General features: G+C 44.1%; 9 protein-coding genes across 9 annotated transcripts; 6 read left to right on the top strand and 3 right to left on the bottom strand.

Annotated features, from left to right (window-relative positions):
- Window positions 1-1129: 1129 nt before the first annotated feature.
- On the top strand, window positions 1130-1681 carry BDB00DRAFT_873503 (uncharacterized protein; the record flags this gene model as incomplete). Its single annotated transcript, XM_053127097.1, has 2 exons — window positions 1130-1400; window positions 1503-1681. The coding sequence occupies 2 exons, from the start codon at window positions 1130-1132 to the stop codon at window positions 1679-1681; spliced, it is 450 nt and encodes a 149-aa protein (XP_052978687.1).
- Window positions 1682-2813: 1132 nt separating this feature from the next.
- BDB00DRAFT_929794 (uncharacterized protein) lies at window positions 2814-5389 on the top strand. The gene is made up of 3 exons (XM_053128979.1): window positions 2814-3113; window positions 3202-3331; window positions 4857-5389. The coding sequence occupies exons 1-3, from the start codon at window positions 2906-2908 to the stop codon at window positions 5182-5184; spliced, it is 666 nt and encodes a 221-aa protein (XP_052978686.1). The 5' UTR covers window positions 2814-2905; the 3' UTR covers window positions 5185-5389.
- Window positions 5390-5892: 503 nt separating this feature from the next.
- On the top strand, window positions 5893-7823 carry BDB00DRAFT_873501 (uncharacterized protein; the record flags this gene model as incomplete). The annotated part of the gene is made up of 2 exons (XM_053127096.1): window positions 5893-6250; window positions 6343-7823. The coding sequence occupies 2 exons, from the start codon at window positions 5893-5895 to the stop codon at window positions 7821-7823; spliced, it is 1839 nt and encodes a 612-aa protein (XP_052978685.1).
- A 534-nt stretch (window positions 7824-8357) lies between these two features.
- Window positions 8358-9503, top strand: BDB00DRAFT_828930 (uncharacterized protein; the record flags this gene model as incomplete). The annotated part of the gene is made up of 1 exon (XM_053123899.1): window positions 8358-9503. A coding segment is annotated over exon 1 (974 nt), but the record flags the coding sequence as incomplete, so codon positions are not given.
- A 74-nt stretch (window positions 9504-9577) lies between these two features.
- On the top strand, window positions 9578-11046 carry BDB00DRAFT_828927 (WRB/Get1 family). The gene is made up of 5 exons (XM_053123898.1): window positions 9578-9723; window positions 9889-9999; window positions 10098-10167; window positions 10291-10473; window positions 10549-11046. The coding sequence occupies exons 1-5, from the start codon at window positions 9640-9642 to the stop codon at window positions 10653-10655; spliced, it is 555 nt and encodes a 184-aa protein (XP_052978683.1). The 5' UTR covers window positions 9578-9639; the 3' UTR covers window positions 10656-11046.
- A 1462-nt stretch (window positions 11047-12508) lies between these two features.
- BDB00DRAFT_828923 (uncharacterized protein) lies at window positions 12509-13862 on the bottom strand. Its single transcript, XM_053123897.1, has 2 exons — window positions 13638-13862; window positions 12509-13539 (listed from the first exon to the last, which is right to left on the bottom strand). The coding sequence occupies exon 2, from the start codon at window positions 13461-13463 to the stop codon at window positions 12774-12776; it is 690 nt and encodes a 229-aa protein (XP_052978682.1). The 5' UTR covers window positions 13464-13539; window positions 13638-13862; the 3' UTR covers window positions 12509-12773.
- Window positions 13863-16506: 2644 nt separating this feature from the next.
- Window positions 16507-17612, bottom strand: BDB00DRAFT_765538 (Rho GTPase activation protein; the record flags this gene model as incomplete). Its single annotated transcript, XM_053119516.1, has 2 exons — window positions 16507-17390; window positions 17498-17612. Coding segments are annotated over 2 exons (999 nt in total), but the record flags the coding sequence as incomplete, so codon positions are not given.
- A 1052-nt stretch (window positions 17613-18664) lies between these two features.
- BDB00DRAFT_828919 (GNS1/SUR4 family-domain-containing protein) lies at window positions 18665-20473 on the top strand. Its single transcript, XM_053123896.1, has 4 exons — window positions 18665-18896; window positions 19001-19312; window positions 19479-19552; window positions 19663-20473. Exons 1-4 carry the CDS (start codon window positions 18740-18742, stop codon window positions 20032-20034), a joined length of 915 nt encoding a protein of 304 aa, XP_052978680.1. The 5' UTR covers window positions 18665-18739; the 3' UTR covers window positions 20035-20473.
- BDB00DRAFT_828916 (uncharacterized protein) lies at window positions 20322-21707 on the bottom strand. Its single transcript, XM_053123895.1, has 2 exons — window positions 21093-21707; window positions 20322-20962 (listed from the first exon to the last, which is right to left on the bottom strand). The coding sequence occupies exons 1-2, from the start codon at window positions 21415-21417 to the stop codon at window positions 20361-20363; spliced, it is 927 nt and encodes a 308-aa protein (XP_052978679.1). The 5' UTR covers window positions 21418-21707; the 3' UTR covers window positions 20322-20360.
- Between the last annotated feature and the right edge of the window lie 93 nt (window positions 21708-21800).

Raw genomic sequence — 21800 nt, 5'->3', positions numbered from 1 at the left:
CAACAGAAGCAGTATCGTCCATTCTAGGATACGATTATGGGTACACCAACCCAAATCACAAGGGGCAGCTTTGAGAAGTTTGCTGTTCAAGCGGCGGCCAATCAGAATCGATAAGAATTCCCATGGTTATAAAGTCCGGCTATCTCAGCTCAGTTGCCTTTTCGCTTCTCTTTCCCTTATCTCCATGCTTTTCTATTTCGCGCAGTCGTAATCGTCATAAACGCGGCCTTAAGCCAATCACAGGTAAATTCCTTTATAACACTGCTTCTGCTGCTTTACACACGCTCACACCTGTGTTTCAGCTGTGAATAACCGTAGTGGCCTTTTTCAAAGGTCCACCAACTTTTTGAATGTGTCGGTAGTGTTTCTGGGCACGTTTGCAGGTTCGACTCCTGGCTTGACACAAAGGTGGGCGCTACGTCGAGGTCTATTGTTCATTTTGGGAGACCATTAGTCGCATCGGCCCCGCGAAGAAGAGCTCGATCACCTTCAGTGGCTATCCTGAACGATCGGGTCCCGCCTTGGACGATCACAAGCGTGTCTGTTGTAGCCTGGACTTGCCGTACTCTCCGGAGTATGGTGGGTCTGTCAGATAGTCCTGAAATAACGCTTGAGGAATTGACGGAAAAAGGAATTGACGGAAAAGGCATTGGCATTGGTGCCATTCCTGAAGGCTTGCCGGAAGGCTTGCTGGAAGGATTGGCGGTGTAGGTTCCAGCTTCGAGCTGGGACTGAGGCTGTGGTGGACATGGAGGTTGAAATGTGCTTTGTGCCTTTTCTCAACCTCCTTCTTTCTCGTTTATTGTCAAACTAATGGACGAGAGAACTGCCAATGCCTTCTTCTTTTTCTTCAGCTGACACTTTTTTGACCTTTGTTAATTTTCTTACATTCTTTTGAAATAATAAAAGAGCTCTTCCATCTGTTTCCCTTTACAAATATTTCTGTTTTTTAATAGCGTGTATCGCGCGAGCTTTTGTCGCTTTGTTGTAATAGACGTTTGCGATGGCAACTGAGGCATAAGTGACCGCTAAGAGTCGTTGCTATAATAGTATGGCCTGTTCTCGCTGTTGCCCAACACAAAGTACTTATTAACGGCGTACTGATGGGATCGTAACTCCTGATCCCCACATGGACTCTGTGACCGAGTTGCCATCGCTGGCTTCACTGAAAGACACTTTGCAAGTAAATCGAAGCGAAGCCCTCCAAGCACGCAATCTCGCGACAGCAGTTCATGAATCTACCTCAGCACTCGATCGGCTACACAGATATTTAGAGCAGTTCCTGGCAGTCCGCGTCGAAGCATACGCGCAACAGGGCAAAGTCACTAAGGTGTATAGTGATGCCCTATTCTTTGTCGACAACTTCCCCGGCTATTTGAGGACATATAATATCGCCACACGTATTTTTGATCAGACAACAGAGATTTAAGAAAGCAATAGCGATATGCGCAGGGTTCTGAATAACGGTGAAGGAGGGTTCCGCCGATATAATCCACTGACAGACACAATATTCTACCTCTCCAATGAAGCTTACCATATGCTTGAAAAGCGTATGGACATGATGCTCACCGTGATCCTAAACGAGCTCTCTTTTGGTGACATCCTGCGGTGCATGACTGTACCCAAAGCGTGTCGCCAATGCATTATTGATTGTCCTACAATGGTCACGCTACAAAACTAATATTTACATTCGAATGGCATAGGATCCTGCGAACTACGAACAGAATACAACGGGGGTGGGGATCTAGCATGGCACTTGGATGCGTGCTATGTCTTGAATAAGTAAACAGCAACGCCTATGAGATATTCTAGTAATAGCAGCATCAGCAGCGGTAAAACCCACATTTCGTCGCCATGTTGTAAAAGCGACGGAATAAGGTCTAAAAAAGAAGGCACTACTGTAGGAAGGCTGACTGAAGTAATCTTCTTCTTCTAGCTCACATATTAGGAAGACTAAGAACAGCCTACTATGTAGTGCTACATTGTCTCTTTTCACGCAGTCTGATACTTTATCCACAGCTCCAAGTTAATCAATGGGCAATGTCTGTGAGCGTGATGAAAATACCCTGATGGTGACTGCGCTGTGGGTGTTTCTTAATTATCATAACAAACCATTAATTAACCAATCACCACCGCGAGTGAAAGAAAAAAAGACGTACTTCGTCGTAATATTCGGAAGGCTGTATGATATCCATGATAACTCTTTTTGGGGGCAGGTTGCCAATTTCCGTTGTTCTTTTATACTCTTTACTGATAATGGATGATGGGCAGGAATAGTAAAGGGAAGAGAGTGAATCGACCAAGAAGCAATCATAATCCTTTTTTTTCTGGAACGGGATATGAATTTAGTGTGTCTGTGTGTCGAAACCACTGCTCGCTACACGGTGTGGTATCGTGATCTCAGTCATGAAAAGAAAGGGATGCCCTTTGATTGGTGGAAGAAGCAATCAGATTATGCGTAGTGCTCGGCTGCATTGTCTCTTATTAATCATCTCAATATAATCCAAGTATTACAACACACGTCTGAAATGGAAACGCATGTATTCTTGACTTGAATGAGTCAATAATAATCGCCCTTCGACAGCTGCCTGCCTGCTTTGTCCTGCTGCGCGAAAGATGCCCTGTAACAACTATGCTTTATGTAGCTGGAAGATTACTACATGTCATCGAACACAAATTTAGATATCCATAAATATTGATCTCTCCTCGTCCCCATGTGCAATATTACGCTGGGTATGCTGAAAGGAGAAATGCATCAAACTGTCAATATCTTTCGACAGGTCATCCTGCAAAACAATCGAACGGGTCTAAATTACACAAGGATCTCGCCGTCCAAGTAACGCAGTCTCTCTTTCACAATCTCTAACGTCTTTGCGCATCTCTCTCCAATTTGAAGTAATAATAAATGATTTTACACACAACATTGTCCAAAACGAAACACGAATGTGCTCGATATGCGATGAGAATTCTGGAACGGAAAGATGGCTTGTGGCCTCAGTCCGTTCCAAAGTCTATTCTTTATCCACACCTACACTTTATGTCGAGCAAACCCGTCTCTAACAAACGCTCTAACATGTCCTCTCTGTACGATCTAGACCTTGGTTGGCCCTCAAGTAAGTTATAAAAATGCGCGGCTTGTGTCAGGGTTGTTTGGCGTCATTGCATTATGCATGATACGGGATGCTTACAAATCCAAACTAGCAAAAATTCACGTCCAAACTATTGCGGACCGGTGCACGAAACATATTTGCAAGCTCTGGCTTCATCGTGATGGCAAGTTTGAAATTGGAAACCAGGTCGTGCAGGGAGAGACTGCTGGAGAGATTCCTGAGTAAAAAGTTCTACTTTCACAATCTACATCTTTCTTACAGTGTTTGTCGTTGGTTAAGCTTCTCTTGCTGTTTACTTTATCACTTTAAACATATTATTGCTAATTTAATACGATCTCATTGAATCCAAGTGGTTCTGCTTGAGTTAGCTGCAGTTTTACCTGCCTGCAAAGATGCTTCCCAAGGAGACTGAATACGAGCCGAGGAACGGCTTTCAAGAGCGATTTCTATGATGCATACATACAACTGCCGGTATTGTTATTCATTGAAAACCACTGCCCGTCGGACGTCTATAGTTGAACAAAAACATCATAGCAAGCCAAGATTCTGCTTAGAACGATAGAATTTGAGAATGTAACGTCTATGTATCTATAAGCTACAGTAGTGATCTCAAATCATACCGAAACACACAGAGCATGACATAGAGAATAGTCTCTACTATTGTATTTTCGATATCTTGCTCTCATAACTAATAAACACTACGTATTGATGATACCATTGATACTTCTAAAAAAGTAAGGAGTGATATCATAGGAGAAGCTCCTCTAGCTCTTCTTTCAAAAAGCGCTTATCATGCCGCAAAACATCAGTACAATCCATTATCATGATATAGAGTGGTTTGATCTTTTATCTGAAAGAGTTTGCATTGGCTAAAATTCAGAACAATTGTATACAGCCGGCGTTCACTGTACGGTGACAATTTACATATGCACATTTGTGCTTCATTTAACTTTTATGCTTCAGTGATTGTGGGGATGTAGTTTCAGCTGAGCACTTCTGCTTAAGTTTCACTGCAGAACGATGTGGGGGAATTATATTTAGCTTAAACTGTCGCTGTATCCTCGTGGCAAGGTGGATATCGAGAGGGCAAGACAAGAAGCGTCGCGCTGTTGTTGTCTGTACTATCATTTGAAACTTGAGCTTAAGGGTATGGTACTTGACAATAATAATCTTAAAAGCTGGTAGATGTGTAGCTGAGAAAAGTTGTTTATCGGCCTGTTTAATTGTCACATCATGTTTGTCGCGTGAAGCTGCAAATAACGTGCATTTACTATTTGTTATTTATCCATACATGCGCATGGCGTACTTCATCACCATCTTCATTGAAAGAGGGAGTGGTGCAGAACTGCATATCCAACAGAAGCAGTATCGTCCATTCTAGGATACGACTATGGGTACACCAGCCCAAATCACAAAATTTGCGCGGGGCAGCTTTGAGAAGTTTGCTGTTCAAGCGGCGGCCAATCAGAATCGATAAGAATTCCCATGGTTATAAAGTCCGGCTATCTCAGCTCAGTTGCCTTTTCGCTTCTCTTTCCCTTATCTCCATGCTTTTCTATTTCGCGCAGTCGTAATCGTCATAAACGCGGCCTTAAGCCAATCACAGGTAAATTCCTTTATAACACTGCTTCTGCTGCTTTACACACGCTCACACCTGTGTTTCAGCTGTGAATAACCGTAGTGGCCTTTTTCAAAGGTCCACCAACTTTTTGTATGTGTCGGTAGTGTTTCTGGGCACGTTTGCAGGTTCGACTCCTGGCTTGACACAAAGGTGGGCGCTACGTCGAGGTCTATTGTTCATTTTGGGAGACCATTAGTCGCATCGGCCCCGCGAAGAAGAGCTCGATCACCTTCAGTGGCTATCCTGAACGATCGGGTCCCGCCTTGGACGATCACAAGCGTGTCTGTTGTAGCCTGGACTTGCCGTACTCTCCGGAGTATGGTGGGTCTGTCAGATAGTCTTGAAATAACGCTTGAGGAATTGACGGAAAAAGGAATTGACGGAAAAGGCATTGGCATTGGTGCCATTCCTGAAGGCTTGCCGGAAGGCTTGCTGGAAGGATTGGCGGTGTAGGTTCCAGCTTCGAGCTGGGACTGAGGCTGTGGTGGACATGGAGGTTGAAAGGTGCTTTGTGCCTTTTCTCAACCTCCTTCTTTCTCGTTTATTGTCAAACTAATGAACGAGAGAACTGCCAATGCCTTCTTCTTTTTTTTCAGCTAGACACTTTTTTCACCTTTGTTATTTTTCTTGCATTCTTTGAAATAATATAATAGCTCTTTTCTCTGTTTTCCTTTACAAATATTTCCGTTTTTTAATAGCGTGTATCACGCGAGCTTTTGTCGCTGCTACTTTGCTTTGATGTAAAAAACATTTGCGATGGCAACTGAGGCCTAAGTGACAGCTAAATTGACGGGCGCGCCTTGTTGGGTGTCAAACGTCAATCGAACACATCGGCTGAGCGATTGGAAACTTCCCTGTGTACTGTCAACACGCTCACCACTCGAATGTATCAGCCATGAAAGATCATGTTTCTTCGCGAGCTTCACCGGCAACATCAAGCTGACGAACAACTGAGCTAGTAATCCAAGGCTTCATCTCCGAATCCGCGCCCTCTCTCAGTCGAGTCGCATCGGTCGTTCGTGTTGAAAAATACTTGCCCCGCTTGATAGCATCATGTGGCTGCGACTCTTATCCTTCGGAGAGAACGTGAATATATGAACGTTGCGTTTTTCGTATAACAACGCAGCAAATGCTTCTACATAACAACATTACCTTACTACGATGATTGGCGAGAATGACGTTACAGTTACCCCTGGACTGGACCAGTCGTTGGGTTTTTTGGATGCTTTGCCATTCGACATTATTTGCGACATTTTCTTGCGACTTGAACAACGTGATTGTCTTACTTGCATGGCGGTCTGTCACGCGTGGCGAGACCGGGTCCCACAATACACAAAGGGTGTCTGGACGACATTGCACCTCGAACAGCATAAGCAGTACTTGGAGAACCACCGCGTCGCCCAGTGTATTGGAAATCATCTTAAGCAAGTTACGCTATCCGGGTATGATAAAGACGAAGAGCTTTTTACAGTACTGCAAAAGTTGATTAGTTTTGGATGTTTTGAAGTGGATTCTCTTGGTAAGCTACAAAACTACAATGTTTAAATGGAACATCGAGGGATATATAAAGTGATTAACGCGATATTTAAATTGTATGTCACCACTGAAAAGAGTTTATGCTCTGCAAGATAGTGTATCAGGGAGCTTTCTTACGCCTACTACGCCAGTTAGCACAGAACATGACCGAACTGAAGTTCATCGACCACCAATGGAATCTCTCCTTTTTGCATGTTCTTGGAGCCTGTCCACGCCTAAAGAATTTCACGTTCAAACCAAGTAGTGATGGTTGGCGCTCTGGAATCTATGACCAAGAGCCGACTGTGGCAGCTGGCTTGCCGTCGAATTTGGTGTTCGAAAGTCTTACTCACGTGTGCCTGGACACCGTGATAAGCAAGCTTCGCTTGAAACGGATTTTACAGAGATGCCCGAACCTACGCTGTCTAATCAGCTCCAACAATATTATAGACTTGTATTTGCACTCACCACCCGATGCTCGCGACGCTATCGTTGATTTCGACACGCTTTTCACTTTATGCCCTTTAATCTCCCACCTCGAAGTCAATTCCGTCTTACTCGACCCAATGGATATCGGGTATCGTGACAATTATCCGTTCTGGAACGAAAGAGGAGATGCTGCTGCTGCTGCTATTACAACTAGTTCTGGAACTGGGCTGCGCGCATTTATCACTCGAGAAGGCAACGGATATAAACCAGATCAAATCATGCCGCTTATGCAAAAAAATGCAAACAACCTGGAACTCTTATGGCTTGGGGAGAACATCGATTACGAGCACAGAGATTTGCCGCCTGCCAACTGGTCACATTTGATACAATCCATCCACGCTGAGCAACTACGTATTCTGTTTTGCGACCGACTCAACTGCGATGGAGCTGCCTATGGATCGATGCTTCAACAATGTCCTGCTGTGGAAGTCCTAGTATTACGAAGTGCATATATGACGACGGATACGTTTACCGGGCTTGAAACATTGGAACGACTTAAATTTCTAGAACTACAGCATATCACAATGACACATGATGCAGTGATCGGCAGTGCATTTGCAAGGGCTATGACTGTTCTTGGTTCAAGACCAGATTGCACACTAGAAACCCTTCATCTTCTTAAAGTACACGATATGAATGATCAAATGCTACTTGCGGTACCCAGCATCAAGACGATAAAAACACTCAATATCATTTGCAGTGGGCGGTTCATCACAGATGACGGTTTGTCTGATTTTGCAGAGTTGCTGCTTCAAAAAGGCGGGTTCCGTACTAGCAGTACTATCGAAAATATCCTGCTATCGTCCCTGCGATGTATTCCTTGCAGAGCATTATGTGCTTTTCGAGAGCTTCAGACATTGAAAAGTCTTACTATAGAACACACTCGCAGAGTGGATAGTGAAGGTCTGTGCCAGCTCCTAAACAGCACAAACAGTTTACAAAAGCTGATTCTGAAAGGAACGGAGCTTATTGGCCCTCGTCGTGCCGAGGCAGAAGCATATGCAAAGGAAAAGTTAGGCTCTGGTTACCAGAATGATAATTATCCAGTGATGTATATCGGCGCACAATATTTACCCGTTCCTCTTTAATAAAAAAGCATATGTCTAATAGATTTTTTTGCTTGCTTTAATCCAGTTGTTGATAGAGCTGTGGTGGCCACATACAAAAAAAAGTTAAATCATATGTTGATAGAAAAGTGTACTCATACAAAGGTATGAGTACACATGAATTTTTTATATAATTCAGCATATTGTTGTGTGGCGATAGCAAGAAATATGTGTATCATATGCTCATATGATTTAACGTTACAAGCCAACGGTCATAGAGTCATTGAAATGGGAACTGTGAATAGGTTTTCGTTGGTAATGCATGACCAAGTGCCAAGCAACCCAATGAAGAGCAAATTACGTGACATCACTTGACCACATGGCAGCTCCAGGCCCCTATCATTCACACATTTATTTGTGCTCAAGCCGATTTCGCAGCAACCATGTAGACATGTACGACCGCTTAAATGCTGCGCCTCCACGCCATTGGTTGTTGGTCGCAGCCGATATGTATACCTAGCGAAATCGTATTTATAACCCCTGGATTGATGACAGCAATAGCCCCGTATACACACACTCCAGATTCTCCTTTAAATCACTATTCTGTAATTTTCTCCCTGTCCTTTTCTTTTGTACTTTCTTTGTTCAAACAATCATCGTTATGCCAACCCGTATACTCGCTTTTGCTGAAAATCTACACAGCCCCAGCGATAACAACAGTTGTCACACCAACTACTACCTGGAAGATGACGAATCATTCCCCCCTTTGAGCGCAACGACAGCGAAGGATGCCTATGAGATGGTCAAGGATGACGTGGTCTTCTCAGAAGGATCGACAGTTTGGGTCAACTTGAAGTCTTATGCTCAAGTTGCAGAATCAGGAGGCGTTGTACACGAACCAATCGAAGTCTTTGAAGCCGCAGTTCCCGTCACAACAGCACCTGTTCGGCCACGGCCAGCCTCAGAATTAAATTACGACTGTGGTGAAGAAGATATTGATGACCTCTACTACCAGCAGAAATCGCTTTCGTATCGCAAGGCCCACGCTGACCAAGTAGCATACGCACGCCAACTCAAGACTGCAGAACTCACGTACCATCGTGATCTACGAAAAATTCTTGAAAAACTTCCGGATTATGCAGCCGATACAGCTCAAGACTATATGGAACCTATTCGAGACGCAGAGGAGCTTTTGGAAGGCTTCCGCAAGATACTCGTTTACGTTTCACCGCCACATTTCAACCCTCGTTCGCGCCCTGACTGGTACTTTGATGGCACAGTGGACGATTGTCACGCCGAAATGCGCCGGCGTGTGTTACAAGCATACCCAAAGGATGTCGGTGTCGAGCGTGCTTGGAAAGAAATGGAGCAATGGTTCGTGATGCCTCGACGTGCTCATGAAAGGACACAAATCCACAAGTACACTTGGAACGCATATCATCATGATATGCATCAGCTGCTCAAGTATACGCTGATATCAGATTTAGAAAATTACATTCAACAACTGGACCTCCATCGAAACAAGACTCGGAAACAACGACTTTGGCTTATTCGAAATGCTATCCCTTCAAAACAATACCTCCACCCCCAAGCAAGCCGTATCAATTATGCTGCATGTATTCTGAAAGAATGTGAATAAAAAGTATCGGCACCCTTGCGTTTTAAATGCTGCTGTTAATTGAGTGGGGTTGGCTTTTGTGAATATTATACGTTGTAACACAAGAGTGATCCCCTTTTAAACACGCACTGTTGTGACAGTGACTATGCAGATTCGCCAAATACGGTGGTCAGCTTTACAAAATCACGCTTTTCTTCTCTGCGCTTCTGCCAACCACAATATTAACCTTAAACTACCCTAATGTACTTAGCTACCACCATCTTACTTATTGTCATAATAACCGAAACCATTCTTATCCTCGGATACTCTTATGTCACGCAAAAGGTTGGGCGCTTTCTTGTAAAAAGAAATAATATACGAAACGATTATTTGCTTACCACAGTGTACTAATGACGACAATTCAACACATCAACTCGTTCAACAACGAATGCATATCACAAATCTCGTTCACCTCCCTCAACCGAAAACACTCGTACGTCGAACTTGTAGGCTTACCAATGGTACATTAAAGCAAGTAATGACAAACGAGTCGCCAAACAACAAAAGCTGAAGCGCGATCTATTAAAGCTAAAAAGCGATTTATCTCAAACGAGCTCACAGGTAAAGCGTCATGTACATAATCTAGACAAATTGAGAAATGAGAACAACCGTATTAAACTCAAGTTGCTGTTTAATCTGGGCTGGTTGGTATATTCTAGGATGAATTTGCAAAATGGGCCAAAATGCGACGGAAACTAGATAAGGGCATGGCCGACTTGGAAAAATTGAGTAAGCTTTTATACATTGTCAAGCATGCCAAGCGCGTTATTAGTGGATTCGCGTGGAAATGACAGAAAGGAAGAAGAGCAGGAGTAGAGAAAAAGTTTGTTCTCATAGGGTTGGAATATTTAGACTCGGATATTGCGTTTGCTAAAGCCGCGTTTGAACTTCGTGCCAAGTCTGTGCTGTGGTTTTTCGTTCACGGAACGCGTACGATAATTGCATTTTGGTATACACGGAGAGCAGCGTTTTATCTGCCAAAAGGCTGGTTTGGACCTGCAGAATGGTTCCTTTGGATGCCGCTTGCGCCAAAAGGTGAAAATCTAATAGGCTTTTATATTTTTAAGATAAAAATTAGGTGTATCGGTTTACTAATGCGTTATATATCAGGTGCGGTGAGCATAGCTATCTGGGTTTCGGCATGTCGACAAGTGGTAAAGCAGACTGTGGGAATTGCTCGCGACTTTATTTTGCCTGAAAAGAAAGTTGAAGTATAATGAAATGATGAACATGTCGTTCGCAAATGGAAAGCAAGGAGAGAGAAAGAGTTATCAACTCAATGTATAAAGCTAAAAATAATAAATCGATCCCATCGTATGCCTACTGCTCAAATCGGTCGTGACAACCTTAGCCCGGTCAGGCCTTCTTGTTTTCTACTTTAACAGAGCGTATTAAACATTCCGTCTTGATCTCTCTGCTGGCAGCTTTGGACACCTCCACTTGCTACCAACATGCCCGCAGACTATTTTTCCATACACCCACTTTGTCTTTAATTAATTTCATACTTACTAAGATGTCTGTATACAAGCATTCTGGAACCAGTTACCTCAAATCATTCGGAAGTCCTGGCGAACATCCGTGTTGTTGACAACGAGCTACAAGCTTGCTATTCTCATCATTGTAAATATGCTGGTCAACTACGGGTTGATGCAGTGGTACATCGCTGGCGATGATAAATATTTAACAGCTTTGATTTATCAACTACACGGTGCCACAGTTATGTTGACGCCGATGTTGGTCGGGTAAGCTACGCAGCGAGAGACCACTTCAAGGGCAATATAAGGTCCTTATCTGTTATCGACAGCTCTTCAATGAATATCTTAAGCTATCGCGTGCTATCCAAAAGAGTCATTATCATATATGTACCCTACTCATCGTTGTTTTGACAAGCTGTAAACGTTCCGTAAAGGTTTGGCCACGTACTTCTGACAACCTCTTACAGGGAGTGGTCTTATTGATATTGCGTCTATGCTCGTTTTACACGAATAAGTGCCACGATACATCTGATTTTCTATCAAGATGTTAAAGGGTGGTCTACTAATTTGATAAGCTTTCATGAGAAGCCAAATATTGCGCCATGTATCTTAACCGCGTTTTCTTTTTTTTTCCAACGGCTAACGTTTGTCACAAGTTTCATGACAATTGTCTCGGTCAGAGAGTGCACAAGAGCGACCTTAAAAACTTGGTGGAAGTTTTGACATCCGCATTCATTGTGTTCAGCCCAAGTGAATGTCGTTATCTGATGGTCAATCGTGTACATACCCTGAGCGATGCATATGGTGGAGATCAGGTTTAAAAATGTTCCTGGTTCCTAATCTCACTTTCCAACTTCATGCAGCGCTAAATTTTAATTATTTTCATGCGCGGTGTTAGTTGTTTATGGTTCAAGATACAACCCGACATCGTCTCTTCTTTCGTCGGTATGTAGCCATAATAAAGCACACGTACTGTATCTTGATATCATATCAAGTTGCTTACTCTGATGTGTACGTTGTGATTTTCGCTTTTATAGCAACAGCGTGTTTGTGCGTGTGTGTGTGTGTGTATCCGAAAGATACAAATTGCCGTTTGATGCCGTTTGTAGCCTTTGGACACCTAAAACGACCTTCCAAGACTCTGTAAGGTTTCAAAAGGCACTTGCTACCGCAACGGGTTTCTTTTCTACCCATTAGCTCACCCAACTCCTCCTTGTCCTTGATACGCTTTAAAAACGACGTCAGCCTATCGAAAAACATCAACAAGCATCTGAACAACAGCAGTAACGTTCCAAGCAGCGAAGAGAAAATCGCAGATATCATTGTTAAAGCAGCAACGGCAGCATCCAAGTCTACGAGCAACTACAGTATACTACAGTGCGCATAGACCAACATCGCCTTACTTTCCTACCACGACACACTCAATCCCATTTCAAACTTTTGTCGAGCATGGCAGTACCGTCACGGCGCTCAGTGTCATCTCCTTTGCTTTTCAGCAAACCATTGCTGTTTGACAATAACAGAAATAATCAAGCGAAAAGCAAGGCCAGCAAAGGCATCAAACTCGAAAAGTCAACCCACTAGGTGGATGGACATAAAAAACCGTCTTTTTGCAAATGTTTCCGTTCCTTCCACTTCCATTCTTTGTTTGTCAATAAAATACATATTTTTTCTCTTATTGCTTTGTGTGGGTGTGGAATAAAAATAGAAAAGAACTGAATGAACTGAATATTTTCAATTTGTTGAGTATTTGGGGGGGGGTGAGAGGAAGAGCAGGTGGATGGCTGGGTATGCATATACTACTATACCAAGACAGAAACATTCAAGAGTGTGTCAAGAAGAAGAGCGGGAAAAAAAGGGTTAATTGGACTTTGGGATAACCTGAGCCTTCATTCGCTTAGCTGCCCTGCTATCCGCATTAGCATCTTCACTATCATTATATATCCCCAGACGTCGCTTGAGCTCGTCGTTCTCTTTTCGTGTTTGATCCAGCTCGGCGTTCAATCCATCCACTTGTCGACTCATTTCGTCCATCGCTTGGTCAGTCAACAGCTTCTCCAAAGTCCATTTCTCAAGAGCCGCGGCGTGTTGATCTTTGAGTGTCTGGATATGCTCTGCAGCTCGATGCAAGATCTGCCCCTTGTTCTTCTCGTTACCCGGTATCATCTTTGCAATCTCATTGATTCCTTCATTGATCGTTTCTCGACGTCGACGTTCCACCTGTTTATGGTTCTCACGGCGCAGTCGATGCCACTCTTCGGACCCTACCGAGGGTTTTTCCATCGATGTTGGCGAGCTTGGTGCAGGCGTTTCTGTACCCGTTCCACTGCTATCATCATCATTGTTATTGTTGTTGTTATTAGTAGTATTATCCTGGTCTCGTGTGTTAGCAGCCCTGTTCGGTCGTAGCTGTTGCGGCTGCTTGCGGTTGCTATGTCCTTTCGCCTTTGTGGGTGCTGGAGCTAATTGCGAGGGTGATGGTTGCTGTTTCTGTTGCTTTGACAGTGCTGCTGCTGCAGTTGTATCTACACGATTCTGTTCTTCGGACATGGCTGGGTCTTGATTTGACGGGTCAACGTGCTGTGATGGATTGGGCGATGGTTGTTGTGCTAATGAGGTCTTATGCCTGAATTCGAAACACTAGTGTCAGTATGGAAGCTTTCTTGTTCATTCTTTCTTTTTTTCCCCCACCATTCAATGATGTCACCAATCTTTCCAACTTACCATATTTGAGGCTGCGGAAGGGTGGTTGGTGCAGAAGACGTTGTCAAACAGGTTGGCTGCGGTGACTGTTGTGCTGAGGTTGGCTCTTGAGCTTCGTTTTTTGCTGATTCTGCAGAAACAGTGGTGGTATATTGAGACTAATTGAAAAAAGAAAAAGATTAAAACAAACGCGAAAAACGTATCCCTACACATACACACGCCAGAGAGAGAGAGAGAGAGAGAGAGAGAGAGAAAAGGAAAAAAACGTACTCTTGTTTTTTCTCTTACCATGCCTTGGCCCATCAATGCGAGTTATGGTTGTTTGTCGTGTTTGAATTGAGATAAAATAAAGGTTGTGTGGGTGGTAATATTGGGGGTTTTTTAATACTATAAAGGGCGAAATAAAGAACTTTAAAAGAGAAAAGAGAACGTCGTCGTTTAAAGAGAGTATGCTCGCGAAATAAAATAGACGGAAATGAAAGACTGCGTTGTCATTAGCTTAGCATTAACTTCATCTATTGGCCCTGGGAAGGGAGTGAAGGGGGTTTATGTGTGTTGTGTTTTTTTACCCACTCTGTGAATGTGTGTGCGTGCGTGCGTATCGAAACTCGTGATCCCCTCTCCGTGATGGATGCCGTTGCGTGCGGGCTTTATAAGGGTTTCGAGAGAGCTTTGCATGTGAACATGTGACTTTTTAGCAGGAACATGCTAATATATGGGTGTGTAGTGCAAATGCATGGATCGACCCAATATGGCAACTGCTAATCTCCTGTTTCTTTTCTTTTTGTTTCTTCCTTCATACAGCTTTTGCTATTGCTAATTCGATCCGAGTGTCGTCTCAATGGAAGAGCGTTCCTTTGTAGTTACTGTTCTATGTACTATAGTGGGTTCTGCACAATAGGACAACATGCTCACATCTTATCTAAAGAGAAATGATGAAAGAGCCCTCCTCACCTCCTCTTCATCTCTTTCAACTGCTGTAATTACCGACAAAATATGCTGAGCATTTATTATATGGAAACAGTATATATGCGATTGCAGTTCTGCCCTTCCCCCTAGTCGGAAAGTTTAATCCACTAGTTTACATGTGTAGCAGAGAGCAGTAAGTGATTAGTTTAATCGCACAAGATCCATATAATCTTCTGTCTTTGCTCGGCATAAGCTTTACTTGTGGGATTATTTAGTGTTTAGAGAAGGTTAACAGATCTCTTTTTTATGGATCGCAAGTCCATCGATCGATGTATGGCCGGTGATATTGAGTGTGGCAAAATTTTGGAATTTCAGACGGTAAGTAGACATCCAAAGAAAGTAGCAGCACATGGCAGGAGAAGAGCCAAGTACCCAATATCAGGGCCGTTTTTTAAGTTGAGGTGTTAGTAGAAAAAGAGGAGAAACTCACTCGGTTATACAGAGACATGAAATCCAACGGGTGACATAGAGTAATATACTCTAACTTATATTTTTCTTATATTGTAGTGAAAGGTTGACAGGCTTCTCCTAACGATGTAAAGTAACGATTGGCTCGATGCTTCGCCCTCTTTATCTGTCGTGAGCATCAAGTCAAATGTAGTACAGAACACACTACGCTAACCACTGTTCGTTTTGCCTTTGCAACCTTTTTCTCAGATGTAATATAACTAGCCCAAAGAGAAAGGGACTATAGCAGCTTAATAATTACACCCAAGATATGTCTCCTATATATTTTTCAGATGCATGATCAATATCGACAGCAGCCTGTTCTTTTAGAACGATCCAAGAACTGCTAATGATGCTACTCATCAGTTATTGTACCATTTTTTGGGATTTCACCTGCTCTCCTCAGTCCGCATTTACCAAAGATACTAGTTATTGCTGTATGGCCAGCGTGCGGCACTTTTCTGCTGCCTCATCATTACGATCACCACAAGTAAAGTCATCAAACTACAGCAAAACTCTTGGTCACCTTTTGATATATAGCCACAAACATGTCGAGGAAAAGAAGGCTCGGTCGCAGCAGCAGTAGGTAGTATAGTTGTGTAAATATTACACTTTTTCTGTACAAGGGATCAGCACAATCCAAGAATGAAGCCTTAGGAAAACAGAGTAGAGAGAAGAAAAGAGCAATAATAATAACATTAGCATTGATATGTATCGATGATTAGCTAAAACGAGCGTATGATAATAAAGAGCTGATGGCGTATTTCTTTCTTTCTTGTCCACATGAAAACAGTAAGGGATACTAAATTTAGCAATGGTCTATGGTAGTACATCAGCCGCATTGGCCACCACCACGCATATCTTTTTGTCTTCTTGTTGTCGTTGTTGTTATTGTTTGCATACTAATATAGAGACACACCGCATCATACTATCTTTGTTATCAGTCGACAAAGCCATTATTATCAGCATAGCATTGGCATAGTAATGTCGTCATATCCAAGATCGTCATCGCTCATCCCTTTGTTCATGATAGCATTCAACAAGGGTGTATATTATACGAATCATTGTATAGTAAAGTTTAAAAGTATTTCCAAAGTATAAAGTTATCAATGAAATAAGCTAATGCAAAAAGTTGTTGCATATAGAAAAGTAACATGATTCAAGAGCTTATTTATGTAAATTCATAGAGTTGACATATACAAAAAAAAGATATACTGTATATTTGGTGCTAGTAATATATATAATAGTATAAGGCTTACAAAAGCGTACATGTGTATAGTGTAGTAGTGTATGTAAAAGCAACAGTATTAAAAAGGCATACAAGAAGAATAAGAAAGGGAGCATATAAACGTACAGAGAGAGAGAGAGAGAGCAATGGTGGTGTTGATGACATAGTGTAAAAAGACATGCATATCAAAAAAGGAGAAAGATCAAAAAGAAAACACTGGATAAGCCAGAGAGAAGGATGAGTCAGCTAGCGCCAATGGTGCAACGAAGGAGGTCGCATGGAAGAGACAGATGCTAATCGTCGAAGCATACGTCGTGGGCCAGCAGAAGCGGATGACCAAGGAGTTTGATCGGCAGACTTGGTAGTGGAGAACAATCCGCGCCACCACTGATCGTGCTGCTGCTGTTCCTGTCGTCGCTGCTGTTCCTGTCGTCGCTGCTGCTGCTGCTGCTGCTGCTGCTGCTGTTCGTCGTCGTCGACGTCCTCGTCATTATTGTCTTCATCATCACTGCTGCTGCATTCGCGTGGCTCTGAATCGAACTGGCTCATAAAGATATCAAACGGTGGGTATACGGGGGAAGGCGTGTCTCGTTCGAGCTGCTCATGGTGTTGCAACAAGGCGTCACGATGATCGATCATCAACGTCCACAGATAGGTCCACTTTGCATTTGTTTGAATCAACCCGTCCATTTCCTCACGCTTGGGTAATCGTGCAGCGCGGTGACCACCCCCGTTTCGTCGACCCATGCCAGAATACGCCGGTACTGGATGGATCGGCAAAGACTGCTCAAGACCGGTGGAGACTGGGGCCAACACCACGGCTAATGCTTCAGGATTCATCATGTTGACACTGGCGTGCTTTTGGATGGCGGATGCGAGTTGTAGGATATAGCATAGCAGGTGGCGGTGCAATACGGGTAAGCTGCTGATGAGGTTCTGGAGCGTTTTGACATCACACGGACCACTTGCAGCGTGTAAGAATGGGCTGTGATAGGCGTGCGGAATCACTGGGTCTGGAAGGCTTCGCAGGTACTTTTTGACGACGCCGGTAATTGCGTGGATATCAAACGTAGCAAGATCAAGGTTGTTTCCCACGTCGAATTCGCGGGTCAGGTATCGAACGTCGGATGCTGCCCCGGATAAGCGAAAGAGACCTTCTACGTTCAATCCTACGAGAATGCAAGATGCTGATTTTAGTCTCCTTGGCATTGTTGTCGCCTTTTCTCACTCTTCTTACCTCGTTGGATGATTTCTGTGAAACAGCGGGCTACTGGATCGGGTATGGTTAAGCCGTTGCTGACGGTCATCATACCGCATTGAGCCGTGCATTCAAGCGTCAAGCCGAACAGACCTTTTTCTTTTTTTTATTCAGATAATCAATGGGGCTGCTAACACACGAGACGAGACGGAGTGCTGGGCTTAAGAAGAGCAGCAATGATGTGTACCTTTTGACTCGGGCGCGTCAGCATTAATAGCATTATTGTTGTTGTTGTTGTTTAGCTTGCCACGCAACAGAAAGTGGAGAGGATTTCGTTGCCGTTTGGGCTTAAAGTAGTAGTCGTCATCAAGGATAGACACGACCATCGAATATAAGCAGTAGAAGATGTATCAAGTGCAAAAGGCAAAGGGGAAAAGAGAAGTGAATGAGAAAGAAAGGGAAAAGAAAAAAGAAAACAAGGTGCATTATTTACCTCTTGGTAGCACTTTGGTTAAGAGAGAGAGAGACACACACGCACCCTCTACACAGCACGCAGGAATAATGATAATCATAATAATAATAACAACAATAACAACATCGACTTGGGTATCTTGAAATAGGCCTGGAAAAGCATATCACACAGAACAGCCCTGTTCGCTCGCACAGCAAATGGGTCGCACCAAATGTATCTTTTTGGCTGACAGGGAAAACAACTTGCCTATTTGGTCAAGACGTCCATTGGCTACCTGTGATTGGCTGGCTCTTTTGGCAGCCAATCTCTTTCTTGAACATGCATGCACCTTTGAATAAGCTGAAATTAACACTGGCGGGCCTTGTTTCTGTTTTTTTTCTGTGTTTCCCACTGCCCAAACAGTAGTGTTGGGATGCTGAATGGCTGCTGCTGCCCCAATCATTCTGTCTCAATCTCTCTCTCTCTCTCTCTCTCTGTGTGGGTAATGAAGTTAGAAAAGAGCCTGAATCGTGTTACAAGCAGGATACGTTGCTGCTGCTGTTGGCTTAGTGGTTCCTGATTTTATTAAACAGTGTGCACGATGCGCTGATACATGTGGCGGAGTTTTCTGTTTATCAAGCTCGTTCGTCCGTTTTGAACGGGCGGAAAAAATAAATTTTTTTGAAAGGTACAGAGCATCTTTTGTCTTATAAAAAGCCGCTCGGTGTTTCCGCCCATCCTCTCCCTCTCTTTCTCTCCTCTCCGCCCAGACCCACACACACACACACACACACTCTCTCTCTCTCTTCCCCTCTATCTGAAAGAAAAGGATGGACTTTGTCAAGCAGCTTGACTTTTCGCAGGAGACGCCGTTCGGTCTGCGTCTGTACCCTTACTTTGAAAAGGCATATCACGCTGTCACAGGCCACCATGCCGCCGATTTCGTCTTTACGCCTGAAGTCACGCCCTTCTCAACTGTCAACGAAGGTATAGATATATAGATATATATCTGGGAATATGTATACACACTAGTGCCACTCATCTAGAACATCGGGTCATCTAACCAATCAACAATGAACAAAAAACAACAGTTGTGGCTACGTGCATCACCTACTTTGTCGTCATCTTTGGCGGTCGGTACCTCATGACCAACTTGCCCGCTCAACGCTTCCAATATCTTTTCCAGCTCCACAACCTGCTGCTGACCTTGGTTTCGGGCGCCCTGTTGGCCCTGATGGTCGAGCAATTGTTCCCTGTCGTTTACAACCACGGCTTGTTGTATGCTGTCTGCAATCAGGATGCCTGGACCCAACAGCTTGAACTGCTCTACTACCTCAACTACCTCGTCAAGTATTGGGAGCTCTTTGACACGGTGTTCTTGGTTGTCAAGAAGAAGAAATTGGGTAAAGTATCTGGAAAGGGGGGGGAGGAGGAGGGGAAAACATCAGAAGGGGTTGGCTTTGTTGCTGTGCCAACTACCCACAACTGTCGATCTGTTGCTGGGGGTCACTGGAGGAAGCTGTTACTAATAAGGGGGGAAACGCGCGCGCGCGATAAACGTTCTGTTAGAATTCTTGCACTATTATCACCACAGCTTGACAATGGTCCTTTGCTACTCGCAGTTGGTCGGCCGCACTTCAGTGGTAGGTGTCACAAAAATGTTAAACGCGTGTGTGTGTGTGTGTGTGTGTAAAGCTCACTTTTTTGCTGATCCATCTACTGCGATGCTTGTTCTCTCTTCTGATATGATTAGTCGTGGGTTCCTATCACGCTTAATTTGACCGTGCACGTCTTGATGTACTACTACTACTTCCGCACTGCTGCTGGCGCCAAGATCTGGTGGAAGCGCTATCTGACCACTATGCAGATCACCCAGTTCATCATTGATCTGTTTGCCGTCTACTTCTGCACCTACACCTACTTTGCCTACACCTACTGGCCCCATCTCCCCAACATGGGCTCCTGCTCCGGTACCGAAACTTCGGCTCTGTTTGGCTGTGCTCTCTTGAGCTCGTACCTGCTCTTGTTCATCAACTTCTACCGCCTCACCTACCAGGCCAAGAAGGCCATGGAGCAGAATGCGGCTGCTGCTGGTGCCGAAAAGCCAAAGAGCAAGAAGATCTAAGCATTTCTCTCCCAAAGGAAAAAAAAATTATCTAATACCATCAAACACACACACACACAACTCACACACTCTCTCTCATGCTACACATTTAATCTCTTACTCTCTTACACACAACAGTTAATATTACACACTCTTGCTTTCTCTCCGCTTTTTTCTGTTTGTCTGTCTTTTCGTTTTTTCTTCTTTGTAGTCTATTCTTCCTTTGTCTCTCATCCACACCTCTATACATCTTACTATAGTCAACCTTTTGTAATGCAAGTTCTTCTGTATTAAAACATCAAAAGCATATCAATATCATCTTTATAGTGATGAAGAAGAAGAGATTCCTAAGAAGATGGTTGATGATTCCATGATGATGATGATGATGATGCTAACAATAGTACATTGTACAATATCTGAGCCCACGTGTCCAGCGGGCCTGGTATGCAATAACGTAAACAGTCCTGACCGCCTACATGTCCATCTGGCCGTACATCCGTCAACGCAGCCAAATCCACAAAAATCCCTCCTGCTGCCTCTACAATTTCCCTTGCCATCGCGTTCCGTCGTCGCAGCTCGCTCCATCCATACGGTAACTTTGTGAGCTGCTCATCAGTCAAGGGCGAGCTCAAAGGACCCGTCGCGTCGTTGCAATGAGGATGACCAATCGATGACGAGCGATAGATAATGACCATATCCGGTGCGGCCTGCCGGATCGTTCGCATGGTTTTCACAAGCTCTTGGGTAAATGTCTCGTCGTCTTCAAACACGGGTGCTCGGTTCAAGATCAACACAGAATATGCTTTTAGCATGGTCGTTGTCGTAAATGGCCATTGTACAACGTCCACTGATGGATGTCCGCCTGCCTTGTCAATTCGACGCGTCGTTGACAGTACATCGTTACGCAAGTACCGCATACGGGCTTCGGGCTGGGTGCACAACGTGTGATCTATTTATAAGAGTTTATTGATTCAACCCAATGAGCCCCGATCATGGTGTGAGAGATACTACAATTAGCCCTGTCCTTCGAGGCTCTACAACTCCCCTCCCCTCGATACCCAAATACCCCTTTATCCTACCTTTGCAGTTGAGTTCACCAAAACATACAGTAGGCCCATCCCGTATAGCATCCAATAATACATCGTGTAATTGGTACTGAACAAGGTCACCTACGAGCAAAACATGACGGCCGTTCAACGCAGTACACCAGCGACCCGGATGGACAGTTTCCATGATTGCTGTGCATCCTTCCGTTTGCCAACGATAGTGCAGTCGGTCGTCGCTGTGACACTTTCCGTATAATGGATCCTGGAAATGTTTCGGTACAAGGTATCCTTCGCCGCCCACCCAATGGCCAGTTGTCCAGCAATCGACCATGGCGCGTAATGAGGCGGCATCTTGCATCTTACTCACACCGCGTATTCCCTTGATAGGCCCCAAGATCACCTCGGCGACTTCTCGAGCTCGTTGCACAGACCGTTCCTGCAGGCCCGTGCGTGAAATGGTGCCCAGATGCGTGGTTGTGTGTTTGACGTTTCGTGATGCTGTTGGTAGTTGAGGATGGGGCGATTGGTACCACGGGAGATCTAAGCTTTTTGTGTCATCAGCGGCAGGAATTACCACCACTTTTTGTTCCTGCTCTTGTTGGTGTAATGGCGGTGGTAGTGGCGGTTGTTGTTGTTGTTGTTGTTGTTGTTGTTGTTGTTGCTGCTGTGGCGGCGCAGCAGGTGTTGAACGAAGCGTCCTTAGACATTGATAGATGAGTGTGGCAACTGCAAGATAGATTA

The sequence above is a fragment of the Zychaea mexicana genome, assembly GCF_025766255.1.
Source record: "Zychaea mexicana strain RSA 1403 chromosome Unknown BDB00scaffold_48, whole genome shotgun sequence".
NCBI lineage: Eukaryota > Fungi > Mucoromycota > Mucoromycetes > Mucorales > Lichtheimiaceae > Zychaea > Zychaea mexicana.
The sequence above is the reverse complement of the archived record's forward strand: the minus strand, read 5'-3'. Positions and strand labels throughout refer to the sequence as shown.